The sequence below is a fragment of the Leishmania martiniquensis genome, chromosome 35 (genome assembly GCF_017916325.1).
Source record: "Leishmania martiniquensis isolate LSCM1 chromosome 35, whole genome shotgun sequence".
In the NCBI taxonomy this organism is placed as follows: domain Eukaryota; phylum Euglenozoa; class Kinetoplastea; order Trypanosomatida; family Trypanosomatidae; genus Leishmania; species Leishmania martiniquensis.
The window spans coordinates 1,924,964-1,942,129 of record NC_090170.1 but is presented as its reverse complement, the minus strand read 5'-3'; the positions used below and the strand labels follow the sequence as shown (position 1 = coordinate 1,942,129).

At 57.1% G+C, this 17,166-nt stretch overlaps 4 protein-coding genes across 4 annotated transcripts; all 4 read right to left on the bottom strand.

The window, feature by feature from the left end:
- Nucleotides 1-3,011: 3,011 nt before the first annotated feature.
- LSCM1_01267 (uncharacterized protein) lies at nucleotides 3,012-3,518 on the bottom strand (the record flags this gene model as incomplete). The annotated part of the gene is made up of 1 exon (XM_067318889.1): nucleotides 3,012-3,518. One exon carries the CDS (start codon nucleotides 3,516-3,518, stop codon nucleotides 3,012-3,014), a length of 507 nt encoding a protein of 168 aa, XP_067174994.1.
- A 2,103-nt stretch (nucleotides 3,519-5,621) lies between these two features.
- On the bottom strand, nucleotides 5,622-7,181 carry LSCM1_01266 (uncharacterized protein; the record flags this gene model as incomplete). Its single annotated transcript, XM_067318888.1, has 1 exon — nucleotides 5,622-7,181. One exon carries the CDS (start codon nucleotides 7,179-7,181, stop codon nucleotides 5,622-5,624), a length of 1,560 nt encoding a protein of 519 aa, XP_067174993.1.
- A 2,066-nt stretch (nucleotides 7,182-9,247) lies between these two features.
- LSCM1_01265 (uncharacterized protein) lies at nucleotides 9,248-11,239 on the bottom strand (the record flags this gene model as incomplete). The annotated part of the gene is made up of 1 exon (XM_067318887.1): nucleotides 9,248-11,239. The coding sequence occupies one exon, from the start codon at nucleotides 11,237-11,239 to the stop codon at nucleotides 9,248-9,250; it is 1,992 nt and encodes a 663-aa protein (XP_067174992.1).
- Nucleotides 11,240-14,375: 3,136 nt separating this feature from the next.
- LSCM1_01264 (uncharacterized protein) lies at nucleotides 14,376-16,058 on the bottom strand (the record flags this gene model as incomplete). Its single annotated transcript, XM_067318886.1, has 1 exon — nucleotides 14,376-16,058. One exon carries the CDS (start codon nucleotides 16,056-16,058, stop codon nucleotides 14,376-14,378), a length of 1,683 nt encoding a protein of 560 aa, XP_067174991.1.
- Nucleotides 16,059-17,166: the final 1,108 nt, after the last annotated feature.

The window sequence follows — 17,166 nt, the reverse complement described above, 5'->3', positions numbered from 1 at the left end:
GGTCGGGTAGAGGTGGTCCCTGGACAGTTAAGGAGGCGCTGCTCAGCCCACCATACTTTCTCATGTATTTGTGTGTGTGTGTAGATGGGTGGGGGAGGGAGATGGAGCGATTTTCCCCGTTTCCCCCCGCAGGCGGTCGGTCCTTCGCAGACGTCCTTTTGCGCAGTGTGATCGCTCCGATTCTTTTTTCTTTTTGATATCTGATTTCAGTCTAATTTCTCTGAATGCACACCTCCGTGTCGCCTCCGCGCACGGCATCGCGTATGCCAGACAACCGCTAGTGATGCGGTCCTCCTGCGGCCAGTGGAGCACAGAAATGAGCATGTCGAGAGGGGGCGCAAGCGCGTGACGCCCAGGACAGTAACTTGCACCGAGCACCGTCTATCTCCTTCTGCCCCCTTCCCCCGTAGTTCCCTGGACTGATCCCCATCTCCACCTTCCATGAGCGAAATAAATAGAAGAACAACTCGCACGCCGCAGGGACAGCGCATCACGAAGGACGGAGAAGAGCGGGGGAGATGAAGAGAAGGGGGACGAGACGAAACGACGAGGAGCTCGCGTCGCTGTGCCAGCGATGGGAGACAGTCGAGAAAGGAGCTCGCGACGGCTGCTATGGGCAAAAAGGTGCCGGCCAACAGTGAGTGAATGAGAGAGAGGGGGGCGCACGTGCAGACATGAGAGAGAGAGAGGAGCGGGAAGGCATAACGAGAAAAAAAGAGCTCGAGGAAGAACAGAGGACGAGTCAAGCAATCAATGGGCCTTTTTATTCGGTTGCCGCCTCGCATGCCCATAGGCGCGAGAAACACTCTGCTGTATAGTCTTGCAGCAGCCACGCGTCCACTCTAGCGAAGTAAAACAAGACGAACATAACAGGAAGAGGAGTGGGAGACACGAAACAAAGGCGGTAGCTGAAGGAGGAGGGCAGGGAGAAGAGAAGGGCAGTGACTCCAAACACAGAGCACACTTACACAGACACACACGCGCACATAACAAGAAAAAGGGTCCGAGAAAGAACAGAGAAGTGAGAGCCTTTCCTAAATCTTCAGCGTATATTAAAAGACGGTTAAAGTGGGCGAAGGAAGAACACGAAGATAACAACCGGAAAAGGGGGAAAGAAAGGAACAAGAAAAACTGCGACATGAGCAGATGTGTGACAGCCATAGAATGGCGGAGAGCAGTATGAACAACGTGCAATGTGCAGACACACACACACACAAACACATACATACATACACACACAGAAAATGGTTCACGTTCGAGGAACAGAAAGCGGCCATCTGAGGAGCAGAGGACCGCCGAACATCTTTTTTCGCATTTCCATGCATCCGCCTCTCCCACGGAAGAGGGGCCCAGCTCCACTCCATGCAGCCCGCCGCAGGGCACTCGTGCTGCGCGAAGCAGCCGTGCCCACACCCGTTACAGCGACCCGCGCGGCTCCATCATCTGAGCACAACAACAGCCTCCAGCCCTCGCCGCCACAGAGCCGCACGCCCTCTCTCACACCCGCTCCCCCGCCAGGGCTGCCTCACGCTCCACACGTCGGCCGGCAGCGGAGGCAGGGTGAGACACGATCGAGCGACGCTGGCACACACACACACACGCACACCGTCATGCCCGCCGCACAGGCGTCTTCACCGTCGCAGGCCGCCCCGACGCGCCGCCATCGAGGGTCCGGCCGCCGACATCAGCAGCCGCACGCTGCTCTGCGTTCCCATCCGCCGGAGCTGCTTGACCCTGTCGCCGCAGCACGCGGAGCTCGGCCGCTCGCATAGAACAAGAAGGCTGTGCGGCCTCCTCCCCCCTCTGCCTGGAGAGAGTGGGGTGGCGCACCTCCCCGATGCCGCTACGCATGGGGGCATCGGTGGTCCGTAGAAGAATCAAGAAACGTTGGAAAGTAAGACGGGCGTTGCAGTCGCTGTGAAGGGCAGGAGAAGGGGGGAGGAGAGGCGGAGGACTCCGTATGGGGACAGAATGCAGCGCGCTCATGCGGAGCGCTGAAAAATAATCTGTTCGTTTCTGTGAAGAGGCTGCTTTCTACTTGCTTATTTTCTTTATTGTCGTCTCCATTGCCGCCCGGCACCTATGCGCTTCCCTTTTTTTTTCCGGCTACGTACATGGGAGGGCGTGCGTATGGGCTGGCGGCTCATCCTCGTCAGCATCGCTTGTATAACCGGCGACGCCGCAGCAGCACCTTTTTTCTTCGCCGAGTGAGAATCTGAAGGGATAGAGGGAGGGGTGAGAGAAGGGAGGAGGTTCGAACAAAGAAAAGTCACAAAAATGACGTCGAGTGTACAAAAGAGAGGAAAACATTTAAACATACAAAAAAACGGAAAAGGAATGGCCCCGCACAATCAGAAAGACTGCGAAAGAAGTGATGTCGTACCGAATGTGCATGTGAGTGAGTGTGTGTGTGGGGGGGGGGGCAAATAAACGCGCAAAAAAAGCGCATGCGATTCAATGACGGGACAGCGTTCTTCAAGTCAGTAATTCGTCCACTGGTAAGGAGGAACAACAGTGTGATATAGCGAAGTATTTGGTGCTCTAGTGGCCTGAGTCTTTTGGATTGTGTGTGTGTAAGTGCGCACGCCAAGAGATGACAGAGGGACCGTGCCTCACTCGGTAGGGGCGCGAGACTAAGAAAATGGGAAACGCGCCCGAGATTCCGCCTGGCTCTACGTTCAGCTGCGTGTTGCCTACGAGCACATATTACACATGGCCGCACAGCTCATCTTTTTCTTCGCGGACGCCTCGAGGGAGTGAGATGAGAAGAACGCATCGGATAATAAGGACAAGCATCAAAAACACGTCGGCACCAAACCTACGCGTGAGAAAGGTATCGGGTGCGGTTCTCTTGACCCACAATGTGCCTACGAGGCACGATATAAAAGCAAACGTAGAGAAGCCGTTGCCCTCGTGAAGATGGCGGTTGGCGAAACATGAATGATGTGCCGTTCAGTGGCGCACGGCCAGGGCCGTCTGGTTCTCTCTTCTGCATGTCCGCAACGGTCCTTCTACTCCAGCACCCCTGTGTGCAGCAGCCCCTGATCTTCCATGGCCTCGCTGTCTTCCACCAGCGCGTCTACGTTGTTGAACAGGTAGCCCCCGTACATGTTCTCCAGATCGACCAAAAGGATAACCGCGCCATCCTTGCCGTGCGCGCTAATTTCGATGTCGTATTCCTCCTTGAAAAACTCCTTCAATGCAGACGAGGACTCTATCGGGCCATCCGCTCCGCGGTCTGTCACTTCCTGAAACGCGTTCCACTCTTGGTACGTCCAGAAGCCGCACCGATTTCGGTCAAACAGGTCAAAAATGAGCTTCACGAGGTTGAGATCGTCACTCGAGAGCAGAACGCGAAAGCCCTCCGTCTCCGTTCGCGCGTAGAGCGCGCGACATCGCCCGCAGTAGCTCTGGTTTGTTTCCTCGTCGAACTCGAGGTCATCAATGCCCTGGCAGTGTCTATTCGCACACACCTGCAGCACTACAACGTCTTCGTCGTCTGAAGATCGATCGCTCATATTTGTTTTTTTGTTTCTGTGATTGGATGCGTGAGGGTGGTATATCGATGGCTGGGCGAGCGAGGAGCAGAGGAGTAAAAGTCACGTCGATGGTGACTAGGGAGGGAGGGGTAATGGTGGAGGAGGCTCGAGGACAGAGGGAGTCAGCGAAGGAATAGAGATGCGCGAGCGACCAACGAGAATCGAGTCGATTGATAAAGAAGATTCGGCAACGGTGGCACGAAGAAGGGGAGAGGGGAGAGGAGGGGCCCGTGAACGACGACAGCTCAACGAACGACAGAATACAATATGAGCTGAAGACAGCGCCACGAATACCCGTAACACAGCAAACAACAGAAAAAGGAGAGAGAGGGAGAGAGCACAATCACGAATCCAAATGGGAAGTCGGCTGACACGACAGCAGCAGTAAGAGAAAATTTAGAGAGCTCAAACACTCTTTGGTTTTCCCGCAGCAGGATTCAGTAGAACAGTCGCAGGCCCACCGGCGTAAAATCCGAGTGACGTGCCCGGAAGGTGTGCGTGTGCGTGTGTGTGTGTGTATTGCAATGAAGAAAACAAACAAAAAAGAAATCCGCTTAGAAGTTACTCAATACACAAATCAAAACGTCAAACTCCTCACCATAGCAGGCAGAGAGAGAGGGGGGAGGGAGGAGGAAAAGAGGAGAATGGTTACCGAAGAGGCAACAGCAGCGACAAGCGAACGCTGGGGTGTCTCTGCAGTATCAAAACACAACACGCGTCAAGCCAAGGGGAGGGAGGGAGGGAGGGAGGAAGGGGACGGGGAGGGGAGCCGATGGGAAAGGGGAAAAACACTTGAAGAAACGAGACAGAATAATGACCTTTAAACCTTTGCGCACTGCGATTAAACGGCTAATGAGCCCTGGATAAGGCTGTCCACTCTCCCCTCCCTCATACACATACACAAAGAGAGAGAGAACACTGACACGTTTCGTATTTTCTTTTCCCGTCCGCCGATCTGCTTTCCGCCGTGGGTGCTAAGGATGCCTGCGTTGATTTGCCCGGTGTGCGCCTTCAGTGCGCCCTAGCGCACACAGAGTGAGAGAGACGCGAACACACACGTGAAAGAAAAGAGGAAAAAATGAATCGGCCCTCCTAACAGAAACAAATTAGTGCAGGCGCTGTTGCGGCGCCTTTGGAATCGAGAGCAAAGAGCAGAGAAGCTGAACGACAACAAGAGGGAAGGAAGCGACACACGCACGCACATGCACACGCATATATGCACACGCCGAATGGAAAGACTGTTGTTGCTGCTGCGGCGGCGGCTTAAGCTTGATTATCGTGAGAAACTAAATGGCCGAACACCTGCAGATAATGGAGGAAGTGGCAATCTGAATGGCAGTAACCAACAACCGCGAAAGTTGGCGCGAAAGGGGAATGAAGAGAAGAAAGCAGCACTAACGCGATGGCCCGTTGATGGAGGGAGAGAGGGAGGGTAGTTCGTGCAAGTCTGCTTGGCACGCTGTAAAGATGTTGGGCGGGTGGATGAGATGGTACGGCAGAGGAAGAGGGCAGAGAGGGAGACGTCTAACCTTTGCGCGAGAGGTAGAGGCGAGGATGAGAGAAGAACTGAAGGAGGGGGAGTCCCACAGAGACAGGGGCAGCAAGATCATTCGCCAAGGCAGTGGAAACGCCAGAGATGCTCCCCAGTGCAACCCTGAGCAGGAATACATATCATTCAGGAGGTGGTGGTGGGGGGGGTGAGGGGGAGAAGGAGGGATGCGGCGAGGACCTCCCCAGCCTCGCTGAAGCAAGTGGATGACTCTGGAGTACTGCACGGGAGCACTCTTACGCACACCAAGAGACCAAGTGCCGACGACGGTCAAGAGCGCTAGGTGACAATGTGCACGCCGCTGAACTCGTTTCTTTTCCACTTCTTACAAGATCCTGCGTACGCAATGAAACCAAGCGAAGGCTATTTGATAGAGTAAGATGCCCACACACGAACATTTACGCGATCCACTGCGGCACATGCTCCACCTCGTCGCCACCTCTCGTCATCGTCACGACTGCCTCCACGAGTCGCGCCCTCTTCGCCGGTTGTGGCAGCGGCAACTAAGCTACAAGTATGCCATGTGACCAAGATCAGTCCGCTCTTTCCTCCTCCTCCTTTCTGACGTACAGGAGGCTACAGCGTGAGCAAACGTTGTAGATGCGCTGAACCTCCTCAAAGGTTGGCCGGTGCGTCGTGAGCGGCACTCGACGAACTCGCGGGTCCTTTAACTGAATAGGCGAGACACCTTTTCGGCCCCCGGTAGACGCGGCCGCGGGAAGCAGTGCGAAGTCGGTCAGCACCGCTTTGTTTTGCGGGCCCGGCGCGGCATAAAGAATGAAGGAAGCGGCCTGGATGTAGGACACCCAGGCCAGCAGCAGGTCACGCACATCGGCGCGCCACTTGACCTCCTGTGCAGCGCGGATCTGGGATCCAACACTGTTGTAAGACCCCGCGTCCTTCGCGTTTGAGGACTGCTTGCCGCCTTGCTTCTTACGGACGACGTAGCGCTGAAAGGCCTTGTGAACAACACAAGTCCCTCTCGCAAAGACACCGCCGGCAAAGTACCCGCCGTGGCAGAGGAGAATGACCCACACATCGTCCGTGAAGCCACAAAGACGCTGCTGGAAGCGCTCCGAGACGTCGCACGGGAGGGCCAGTGCATCCGCATCTTTCTCCTCTTCGTACTGTCGTGCATGATCGTATTCAGCGATCAGCTGCTCCGAAAGAGTCATGTCCTCCACTCTCGACACGCAATCCTCTTCGCTGCCCCCTTCGCCGCATTCCGAGGATGTCTCGGGCGACCCGAGGCCGTGGCATTCGGCACAGTAAGGTGAGCAATATTCCCCCTCGATGCCGTCTCCCCTCGCTGATGCCAATACCGGGGATGGTGTGCTCTTTTCGCACTCTGTCCAGCTCAGTTGCGGCTCACCGTGAGTCATGGCAATCACCACACACCTGTACAGCTCTACCGCACACTGGCATGGGAGGCCGTTCCACCGCATTTCTGCGGTGAAGAAGACTCGGGCGAGAGGCGTGTTCGGCACCGCCTCGCACTTGCCGCGGCCACTCCTTGACAGCGCTGACGAGATGGCGCTGCTGATGAGGTTTTCATCGCGGGACAGCACCACCCACTTCGTCCAACGGGTTGGGCTCCCCTTCACAGCCGCATTACCCTCGGCACTGCCGCCACCGGCAGGGTGTGCGGCCACACGTGCATCCTCATCCAAGGTCCGCTTCTCCTTCCTCTTACGCCCCTCCTCTCCGTCTTTCTTTTTGGACCTTTCCTTTGCGCCCGAATTCTTTGATCGCCTGTTGCGCGTCACTGAAGCTAACATCGCCCGCTGCATCTCCGCATCGTTCTGCCCCTCCCCCTCTTCCATGGCAAAGTCGAGGGAAAAAGCGTTGTCGGTGTCGGCGGCACCGCCGACGGCAGCGGCGTGCTTTGCCTGCGCCTGCTTCTCGGCCCCGTCACACCTCGCACGCAGTTGGTCGACGTAGTCGCCACGCATACCATCGAGTATTACCCGAACGGCAGCGATGCGCTCGCAGTTCAACTGATAGAGGTTATCCGCCTCATAGGTTGTGCGTGGGGCACCTTGAAGAGACTTGAGCACCACGGCAATGATGGCTTCTGCATCGCTCAGTGACATTGCCGTACTATGCGATACGAACAGTTGGCACAATGTCTTTGTCAGGAGGGCGCGCAGGCATCAGAAAGGCCGCCGACAGCAATGCTTGCGTGATCCTTACCCTACGCTGCGGCTGAAAAAGAGCGATGCGCTCGTCTTTTCTTGTATCCAAGACTCAGCGCACCACGCTTCCTGCGGGAGTGGGAGAGAGGTGAGGTATACAAGGTTTCCTGTGGACGCAGGCTGCAAGCGAGTAGGGGCGTATACTTGTGTGCGCGTCCCTTTCTCCAGTGCCCTTTAACTCATGCTCTCTCCTTTTGTTTGTGCGTCCGCCTGCTACTCTCTTGCCAAGCGCAGCGGAGACAAAGAGGGAGAGAGGTAGAGAGAGTGCACGTGCCGCTGGTGTGTGCGGTCGATGCTGCTTGTGTGGCAGCCAAGAAAAAAATATGAAAGAAGAAGGGTGAGTCACCTCGGGTAGGGCTCTCTTGGTAGCAACAGCCTAATGACTCCACATGAAACCATGAGACGAGGTTGACTGTCAGAAATAACACATTGGCATTGCGATCACCATCGCGAATAGAGAAGCGCTTGATCACCCGCCGTGACCGCCACCGCGCCCCCCCGCTCTCTTCTCTCCCCTCCACCCCTCTGACTATGCAAGGCTCCAAAGGCGCATGCGCGTTGGAAAACGCCAGACCGCTTTATTTACGGAGAAATAATGGAGGCGATGCCGGCGCTTTCTCCAACAGTCCACTCTCGAGGTGAGCAGAGCGACGCGAGGGATGAAGCCCCGGCGACAAACGTTGAGCCTCACAGAAGCCTTCACGAAAGAGAATCTTCCGCTTGCTGTTAACGATTTTTTCCATGTCCTCATCGAAGATATGCATGCGCCGCACCCCTCGGCGTCATCATTCCTCTGTGAGGCGCACGTGACGCACACAGTGCCCGACGATTGAGCCGTAAGGCGACCGACATGCTTGCCCGACCAGAGTACTTGCGTGCGCTGAAAAGCTAGCAAGACACCCTCCTCTGTAGTTGTATCCTACGCGCTGACGAATGCACGCCTACTCGGCCTCACCAACAGAGCTGCGAGCACGCGAACCAAGAGAGTTCCATACGCCCGAAAGTGTAAGCGGTGCTCTTTTGAAGTCCGAAGTTACTCAACGTTATGCGCACGTTCCCATGTCACTCATTCACTCCACTCATCCACACAAGGAGCCACGGAGGGCCGCGACACAACGCCAGTTCACGCCAACTGCAACGGAATAACATCGCCTTTTTGCCCGCAGCAATCGCGAGGGAAGAGAAAACAATGACCCTTCCCGATGCATACGTTTCCCATTGAGCGCCTTCAGCTCCACTCCATGCAGCCCGCCGCAGGGCACTCGTGCTGCGCGAAGCAGCCGTGCCCACACCCGTTACAGCGACCCGCGCGGCTCCATCATCTGAGCACAACAACAGCCTCCAGCCCTCGCCGCCACAGAGCCGCACGCCCTCTCTCACACCCGCTCCCCCGCCAGGGCTGCCTCACGCTCCACACGTCGGCCGGCAGCGGAGGCAGGGTGAGACACGATCGAGCGACGCTGGCACACACACACACACGCACACCGTCATGCCCGCCGCACAGGCGTCTTCACCGTCGCAGGCCGCCCCGACGCGCCGCCATCGAGGGTCCGGCCGCCGACATCAGCAGCCGCACGCTGCTCTGCGTTCCCATCCGCCGGAGCTGCTTGACCCTGTCGCCGCAGCACGCGGAGCTCGGCCGCTCGCATAGAACAAGAAGGCTGTGCGGCCTCCTCCCCCCTCTGCCTGGAGAGAGTGGGGCGGCGCACCTCCCAGATGCCGCCACGCACGCAGGTGTGAACTAACCCTCAACGTGGGGCCGAATGTACAAGTAGGGGAGGGAAGAGAACGATTCACTGCTGCCGTTGTCTCGAATAGGAGTCTGCAGTACTGACCATGTCGCGTTGGAACTGTAAAAGATGCTGGGGGGAGGATAGAGGTGCATGAGAGAGGCGTGGGTATCGGGGGGATCGGGAGAGGAAATGTGGGCAAGGAGGAGGACGAGGAAACCTCCGATGTTCTTTCTAGCCTCGTCCACGATCACTCTGTTCACCATCACGCGACGCTGCCGCCATATCCTTCAGCGGACTCGTCTGCGGCGAGGCGACGCGGCTCACCGGGAACTCATCTGTGGAAGCCTCAGGCCCCTTCGAGAGCCAGCTCAGTGTGGGCTGCGCGTAACTGGGCATCGAATCCACGCGGCGGGTGCGAGAAGATGTGCGGCGTGCTAATACATCGGCAGCTGCCACGCTCCCTTCGGCATGAGAGTATGGCAGCTGCGAGGAGGGTGTGACTATGCGGTTGGCGTGAGGCTGCGCAGTGCCGCTGGAGCCTCGGCGCAGTGACAAGAGTGGCGCGTGACCAAGCAGCACACCAGGGGCGGCGGTGGCGGCTACCGGAGGTCGAGGGCGACGGTGAGGATCGTGCGCGGAAGGTACGGGTTTGACGTGTGGCGACGTGGCGCGGGTGGCTGCGCTAAGCGAGGAAAAGCCCTTGGGATTGCCAGCTCGCAAAAATTCGGCTAGCCCCGGCATACCGGGAGGGTTCTCGTTTAGGAGACGACTCGCAGAATCCTCCACAGGTCTACGCTGCGTGGACGTACGCGAGCTAGGATGTCCATCGCTGCTTGCATTGGCAGAAGGCGAGCTCTGCAACTGCTGTGCTGCTGTGGTTGTTTGTGCAAGGGTAGTTGCACGGATGGCGGCAGGCGATCTCTGAACCTCTGCGATGCGGCGAGGAGGGGTACGCCTTGCATCTGTTGCAATGGACATGGTAAAGGGCGAGCGAGCTGTCCAACAGCCCAGTCCCTTCGAAGATACCTCTGCTGCAGGCCCACGGCGACGAATGCGCCGTTCCATGACTGCTGTTGGGTGCGTGATGGCGCACAGCACCATAAAGCGAGTTTCGTCTGGCACCGAAACAGTGTCGGCGGCCTTAGTCACTGGAGAGGTGAGCGAAGCCGCTGCAGGTATTCCTACTGGCAGCTCGGCTGAGGGGAAGCCGCGAAGTGGCATGTGCGTGCTGACGAGGGGCGATAGGCAGTCCAGTGAATCATCCAGCGCCCCCTCCTCGTTCATTAAAGAGCGGCTGGCCGTGGGGGTGGGAACAGGTGCCACCTGCCTGTGGATCTGCGCTGGTTCCACCGGCTGGGGTGGCAGTGCAGGCGGCGGAACAAGCGTACGCTCATTACCAGGAATGCGCGATGTATCGAGCACACGCTGCGCCTGCGCCAGCGCGTCGTGTAGGCGGCGAAGCGCAGCATCCACCGTGGTCTCAATTGTTGCTTCTGGTACCGGAAGTGTGGTGGGAGAGGGCATTGAGCTCTTGGTGTGTGCAGGATGTAGCGACTCTGGAGAGACTGATACAGACGGTCCACGATCGGACAACGCCAACGATGCCTTCACAGGAGCTGCCGCACTAGACGGCGCCGGAGCAGAAGTGCACTGCTGCTCACTTTCCGTCTCCGGCGTAAGCTGTGGTGCTGAAAGCGAGGGACTAGCAAGCTCCAGCAAACTGCGCGCCTTTTCGATGCCCGCACCCGTGTCTCCGTCGTCGCCGGCAACGTCATCCGTCGAGTACGCGGACGAGGTAGTGGAGGCTTTCACCCATTCTCGGATGTGATCCGCACCCTTATCGCGGAAGCCATCGCTGGACCCAACAGAGAGACGGTCTGCCGGCAGCAGAGGCGGAAGCGATGAAGATGACTTGGCACAGCGTGGCGTCTGCGGACGTGAAGGAAATTCATCGATTAGGAGACCTTTGTGGCAGTGTAAGGCTGAATAGGCATCGGGCGTCAATGTTTTGTAGGCGCCGTGGATGCCCCATGCCGATGGCGGCGCGGTGGCGGTGGAGGAGGTGTCGAGATTCTTTGAGGGGCGGAAGACGGTGTGTGTCATGTGCGGTGCATTCTGGAGGCGCCGAAACCCCACCGACGCGTCTGCCTCGTCCTCGTGCCCGTTCGACATCACCTCAACCAAGCTCCCATAGTGCTGCGCGATGTACGGGTTGGAGGTCATGAGTCAGGCACGCACCAGAGACCACTGCTCGCCGTCCAAAGCGTCAGAAACAGAAGCGGAGCGGGCGCGAGAAAGAACGCGACGTGAAACACGCACACACACACACACGAAGGCCGAAAAAGAACAACGACTGAGGCCCGAATGCGGGGAAAGAGAAGTGACGGAGACGAGATTGCGACGGGTCTGCCACAAGCGCAGACATGGAAAAAGAGGGCGAGGAAACAGAGGACGCCAGCAAGAAGTAAAAGCAAAGGGGAGGAGACAACCGAACACGGTTTCTTCTTCTATAGAGGTGAACGCCCGCCGCAGGCGCTCCCGCGCCCTCTCCGCTGGCGCCGACGCGATTGGGGCGGCGGCAAGGGTTCGAGAGGAAAGGAGCCGGGAAGGCGGGGTAAGGGGCAGAAGGAGAGACGATACGACGTAGCGGTGACGAGGAGGACAATGTGCACGACAACTCGGGCCTCTCCGACTCCTCTCGATCTGTACAGCCTTGAAGCGAGGAGGGAAGAAAAAGGAGGAATACAGGCCGGAGTCTGCTGCTAGCTGCGTGTCTGAGTGCAGAACAAATACACAGCGCACTCGCTTGTCCCGAGGGCGGATGGCAGCAGAGGACGGTGAAGACGATTCGTAGTGTATGAGCAGAGAGGAAGGGGGAGGAGGGAGCGAGGGACAGGCGAAGAAGGAGAACGGCGTATGGAGATCCTCGGAGAGATGGAGAGCAGAAAGAAACGCCACAGAATATCACAGGAGAGAGAAGAAGCAATGGCGAAGTACACAAACACACACACACACGCAGGAGATCCAACAGCAAAAAAAAAGTCTCTATGGTTCCCACGCGTTTTGGTATTCGCTTTTATCCTTACGCCTTTCTGGCATCCGCTAAGGGATACGTGCTGTTGTTGTTGTTTTTTTGAGTCGTGGGTGCGCAGTGGTGTAATGGATGGACGTAGTGATGTGTGCGCGTGTGTGTTCTCTTAAAGATGGGGGCGATTTGTTCGCCGTCCTCGTGCTGAAGTGTACAATAACCGACACGCGTATCTTTGCTCCACTGGCTTCCTTTTTCTGTTGTTTACTTGCCCCTTTTTTGCGTGTGAGCATGCCAGAAAATGATGCGAGATCACCTCTGGCACGAGTGAGCTGCAAGATTACGTGGGTGAAGCGGGTGCCTGCGTCGTCGAGTGAGCTTCAGAGGGAAATGCTGAGGCGACCTTTGCCAACGCGAGGAGTGAAAAAACAAACAAACAAACGAAAAAGCGATCGATCACTGCGCGGCGGTGTGTACTGCGACGGAGCAGAAGCCGCCGCCCTCTCTCCGTTTCTATGCAGATCTTCCTGAGGCTGACTCCCCTTCCTGTGGTCGCTCCCGAAGAGAAGCGGCGTAACGGGCAAGAGAAAAACGAGAACGAGAGAGTGACAGTGTGCGGTGGCGTTGTGGGCGCGTACGTTCTTCACACGCAAAGCCTGCGATGCAAGTGAAGAGCAAGAACCGGGGGGACGATAGGGACGATAGATGCATCCTTTCCACTCGCAAGTGGCGACAGAAAAAGAGGCTCGCCATTGCCAGCAGCGGCAGCTGCAGGGGGAGGTGGGTGGGTGGGCACAGACTGCGTCGCGATGAGTCACTGTGCTCACTTGCCGCGTAGCAGCAGAGGGAAACGCACATGCAACCACGGCAGCTGCATGGCTGTGGGAGCGTCTTCGTAGCAGAGAGGCCACCATCGACACGCTTATGGCTCGGAGAAACGTGCTTGGCTCGTGATCAGCGCGTGCGCCTCGAGCACAAACAGCTTCCATGGCCCGCCTCTCGCTCCGGCGAAAGGGATATGCACTGCCTTCCAGCCTCATCCCTCTCGCCTTCCTGAAGTATGGCCTGTGTGAGCAGCTCTCTCTCACACTTTGGTTCAAGCTTAAAATCGGCTTATCAGAGAGAGAAGAAACGGTTTAAGAAAACACACGCACTCACGCACCCACGCACAAAGATCAAATTGCCGGAAAAAGGGGGAATCGCAGAGGGCAAAGAGAAGACATGCTAAAGCGCCACACCTCAGCACAACAGAGCGTGAAACGAGAAAGAAAGAAAGAAAGAGAGAGAGCGAGAGAGAGAGGGGGAGGGAGGGAGGGGACAGGAGCGGGAGGGGCGGATGGCCGAGAAAGGGGCGAACAACAAAAAAAAGGCCGCACACATCACGCGCGACTGGGGCCTCCGCGTCGCCGGCGCTTCTTCCTCCTCTCTCTTGCGTGTGGTCCGCCTCTGCGCCTTTTCCTCCTTTGCTGACACTTTTCCGTTGCAATCTTTTCCTGCTTTTCCTTTCTCGGAGGCGGGCTTCTCTCTTTGGCGTGGTACCGCTTCGTCGTATGGCGGCGTTTTTATGTTGCGTGTGTGCGTGCTGTTTTCAAGGCGCTCATCAAGCACAGAAGGGGAGCAGTTTTCTGCCTTTTTACTTTTTTTGCTTAACGTACTCGTCAGATGAGCTTCTCCCTCCCGTCACTCACTCACGACAACATTGACACGTTCTCTTTCTCTGGCTCCATCGCCGCCCTCTTCACCCCTTCCGCCTCCTGGAACAGAGGGCGGGCAAAATGGAAAAGAAAGGAGAGAGATGGTGGCGTGGAGAAGCGCAGGACAGCGAGAGGAGCAAAAAAAATCAACGAAGAGGCACACACATAAAAAAGAAAGAGAGGGAGCATTGAGCCGTAACTTAGGCGCCTCTTATGTGGCTCAGCTACTCACACTTAATCAGACGAACGCAAGACAAAAAAGAGCGGAGAGATAATTATACTAGCGAGTGGCTCACAGCGATTTCGATTGGTACGCCGTCGAGGAAACAAAAAGCGTCACTGGAGATGCCTGTGAGACCTCTGTCCCTCTACCGACTGAGCAGTGCGGAAAAACAGGGACAGAAAGGGCCTTCCCTTCTTTCACACACACGCAGGGGAACAACGCGGCAGTGATCCAACCCCTCCTTCCTCGGCATCACCGTCGATGCTCTGCTGAGACGAGAGAGGCAGCCGAGAAGCCATCTAAAATATATAAATAAGAAACGGTCCACAAAACGAGCGCGGCTAAGGTGAGGCGCATCGAGCCAGCGCGCCTCCCTTTCCACTGCTCCTCTCTGACACACCGGTGTCTTTTGAGTTAAGCTGTCTGGTGCGCCTTGAGAACGCAGAGCGCCTCTGTGACGCGCTCCTCGAGGCGTTTCTGATCGTTGAGCAGCTCGTAGGCCTCTTTGGGGTTCATCTCAAGGAACATACCCGTAATCTTCGGCGCCAGCTCCGGTGCAATGTCGTACACCTTGAGGAAGAGACGGTCACCCAAGGCGGCGCGCTGCTCTTGCGGCGACATGCTTTCGAGCTCCTGCGGCGTGATTGGCGGCAGCGGCGGCGTCTCCGGTACCTGGCCGGGAGAGTGCTTCGGCGTCGCCTGCACGAAGCCGACAGCCGACGGCGTGGCAAAACCCGGCGGGTGCACTGGGGCCGGTGGCTGCTGGGGTGAGGGCATCGGCATCGGTTGACCCTGCGCGCGACCGCCTTGCGGCGGGCGGCCGCCACGGCCGCGCATGGGACGGGCTGAGCCGCCCACGAACGGCATCGGCTGGTGCATCTGGCGCATCATCAGCTGCAGACGCTGCTGAAACTGCAGGCGCAGCATCGTGTAGCGCTGGTCGCGGCGCTGAGCAATGTTCACAATAAGGGGCTTGCCGTTCAGCATGCGGCCGTTCAGCTCGCGCAGCGCGGCGTTGGCCTCGTCGGCGTTTGAAAAACTCACGAAACCGAAGCCGCGACTGGCACCGCTTTCGCTCATCATGACGCGGCAGCTCTTAACCTCACCGTACTCCTTGAACAGCTCGAGGAGGTCCGCGCTAGTGAACTCGGGATCGAAATTGCGCACGTACAGGTTATTGCCGAGGGACTGGTGCTGCATGTACTTTTGGCGAAGAGCGATGAGGCGCTCGCTTCGAGGCTGGGCACGCTGCACGTACAGCTTCTCGCCAGGCGCTGTGATCCCGTCGATGTGGTGGTCGTGCATCGCTTCCACCGCCTTTACAGCGTCATCGTGCTTCTCAAAGTTGCAGAAGGCGAACACGCGGCCGTTCTTGTCCTTACAGGCCACAGCGGAGGTGATTCCACCAAACTTTGCAAAGAATTTTTCAATGACTTCCTTGTTTACGGTAGGAAGAACCTGCTTGATGTACACGTTCGTGAAGTTGGCCACGAGCGCGGCAAGGCGAGCGTTGCGGCGAATAAAATTGGCCACGTACAGTGCCTTTTTGTCCTCTGATGCATGACCGGGAGCGCCGTTCATCTTCACGATAGCATCCTTGGCAGACGCCTCATCCTTGAAGTGCACAAAGCCGTACCCGCGGCTCCTCCCCTCCTCGTCCTCCATCACCTTGCAGGAGAGGATCGAGCCGAACTTGGTGAAGAGGTCGTGTAGGCGCTTACTGTCCACATCCTTCTCCAGGTTCTTCACAAACACGTTACCGCTGCCACTGTAGCGAAGGGCAGGATCGCGCTGCTGCCACATGAGGCGCACGCACTTGCCGCCGACGCGCTTGAAGTTCATCGACTCAATCGCCTTCTCTGCGCTGTCGCGGTTGTCAAAGTTGACGTAGCCGTAGCCCAGTGAGCGCTGTGTGATGATGTCGCGGCACACACGAACGTTCAGGATCGTGCCAAAGGGTCTGAACATCTCGACCAACTGCGGCTCGTTGATCGCGGCATCGAGGTCGCCAACGTAGATGGAGGCGATCTGCATCGACTGTCTCACCACAGGCAGCGGCGCCACCGGGGCAGCCGTCTCCTGGACAATAGCAGTCATTGGAGTAAGAGAGAAAGGAGCAACAGAAGCGGAGAAAACAAAAACAGACAAAAAAAAACAGCGCGATCTTTTTTTTTCAGAGACGTTTCAGACTTTTTCTTTTTTTTTGGAGGGGGCGGGTATGAGACAAAGAAGAGGAAAAAGAGAGAGCGCTTACCTTTTCTTCTCTGTTTCAGATGGAAAGAATGAATGGTGGGCGAGGAAAATAAGAAATGAGGGAAATGAGAGAACGACGTGCAGGAGTGGCTGTCGTGCTGGCAGCCGTGAAAAGATGGGTGGTCGCGAGGAGTCGGGGGTGGAAGGGGGAGCGGAGTGTGAGGAGTGGAAGAGCGGGGCCACAGGTGTTTACGGGGAGCGCGGCAGTCAGACGCGCACAAATCAGGGGCGAGGCCGCGCGTCGGTTTCCAGGGTGTATCCGTGCAGAATGCGCGCGTGAACGAAAAGGGAGTAAAGAGACGGGAAAGGGCGAGTGAGGGATGACGGTCGGAGACGACGCGGAAACGAAGGCGTGGAATCATGTAGTGCGACCGTTCAGCGTCTAGCAGGTGCCGCGAAAGAAGGCATCTGTGTGAAAGGCCCTCATCACACTTCTCCAGGCTTCCATCGCTTGAGTGAAACGCACTCTGCATCTGTATCGGGGAAACATGCGCGTGCTTTGGGGGCTTCATCTCTGCTTTCCCCATTACCTTTTTACGATTTTGTAATTGCTTTGTCGCGCTGGTGTGCCACTCACCGGTAGACTATCCCACCAAGCGTGTCGGCTCTCCTCTCCACGAAACTCATGGAGCGAGAGGGTACGAGTTGGAACAAAAAAAGAAAAAACGCAATGACATGAAGCTCGGGCGAGAACAATCATGAAAAGGAACTACACTGTACCTGAGCGTGCGGGTGGCGTCCGCCACGCCTTTACAAATCCGTCGCGTGACAGCGCGGCTGCTGTCTACTATCGATCTGGTCGAAGGCTCCCTCTTCCACTCCCGGCATTTTATACCAGTAAGGGAAAGGGAAACGAGCGGAGAGGAGGCATGAAGCAAAGAACGAAGCCGCACGATACCAGAAAAAAAAGCCGACACAAATTGAGGTGAAGAGGGGGCATAGCAACGCAGTG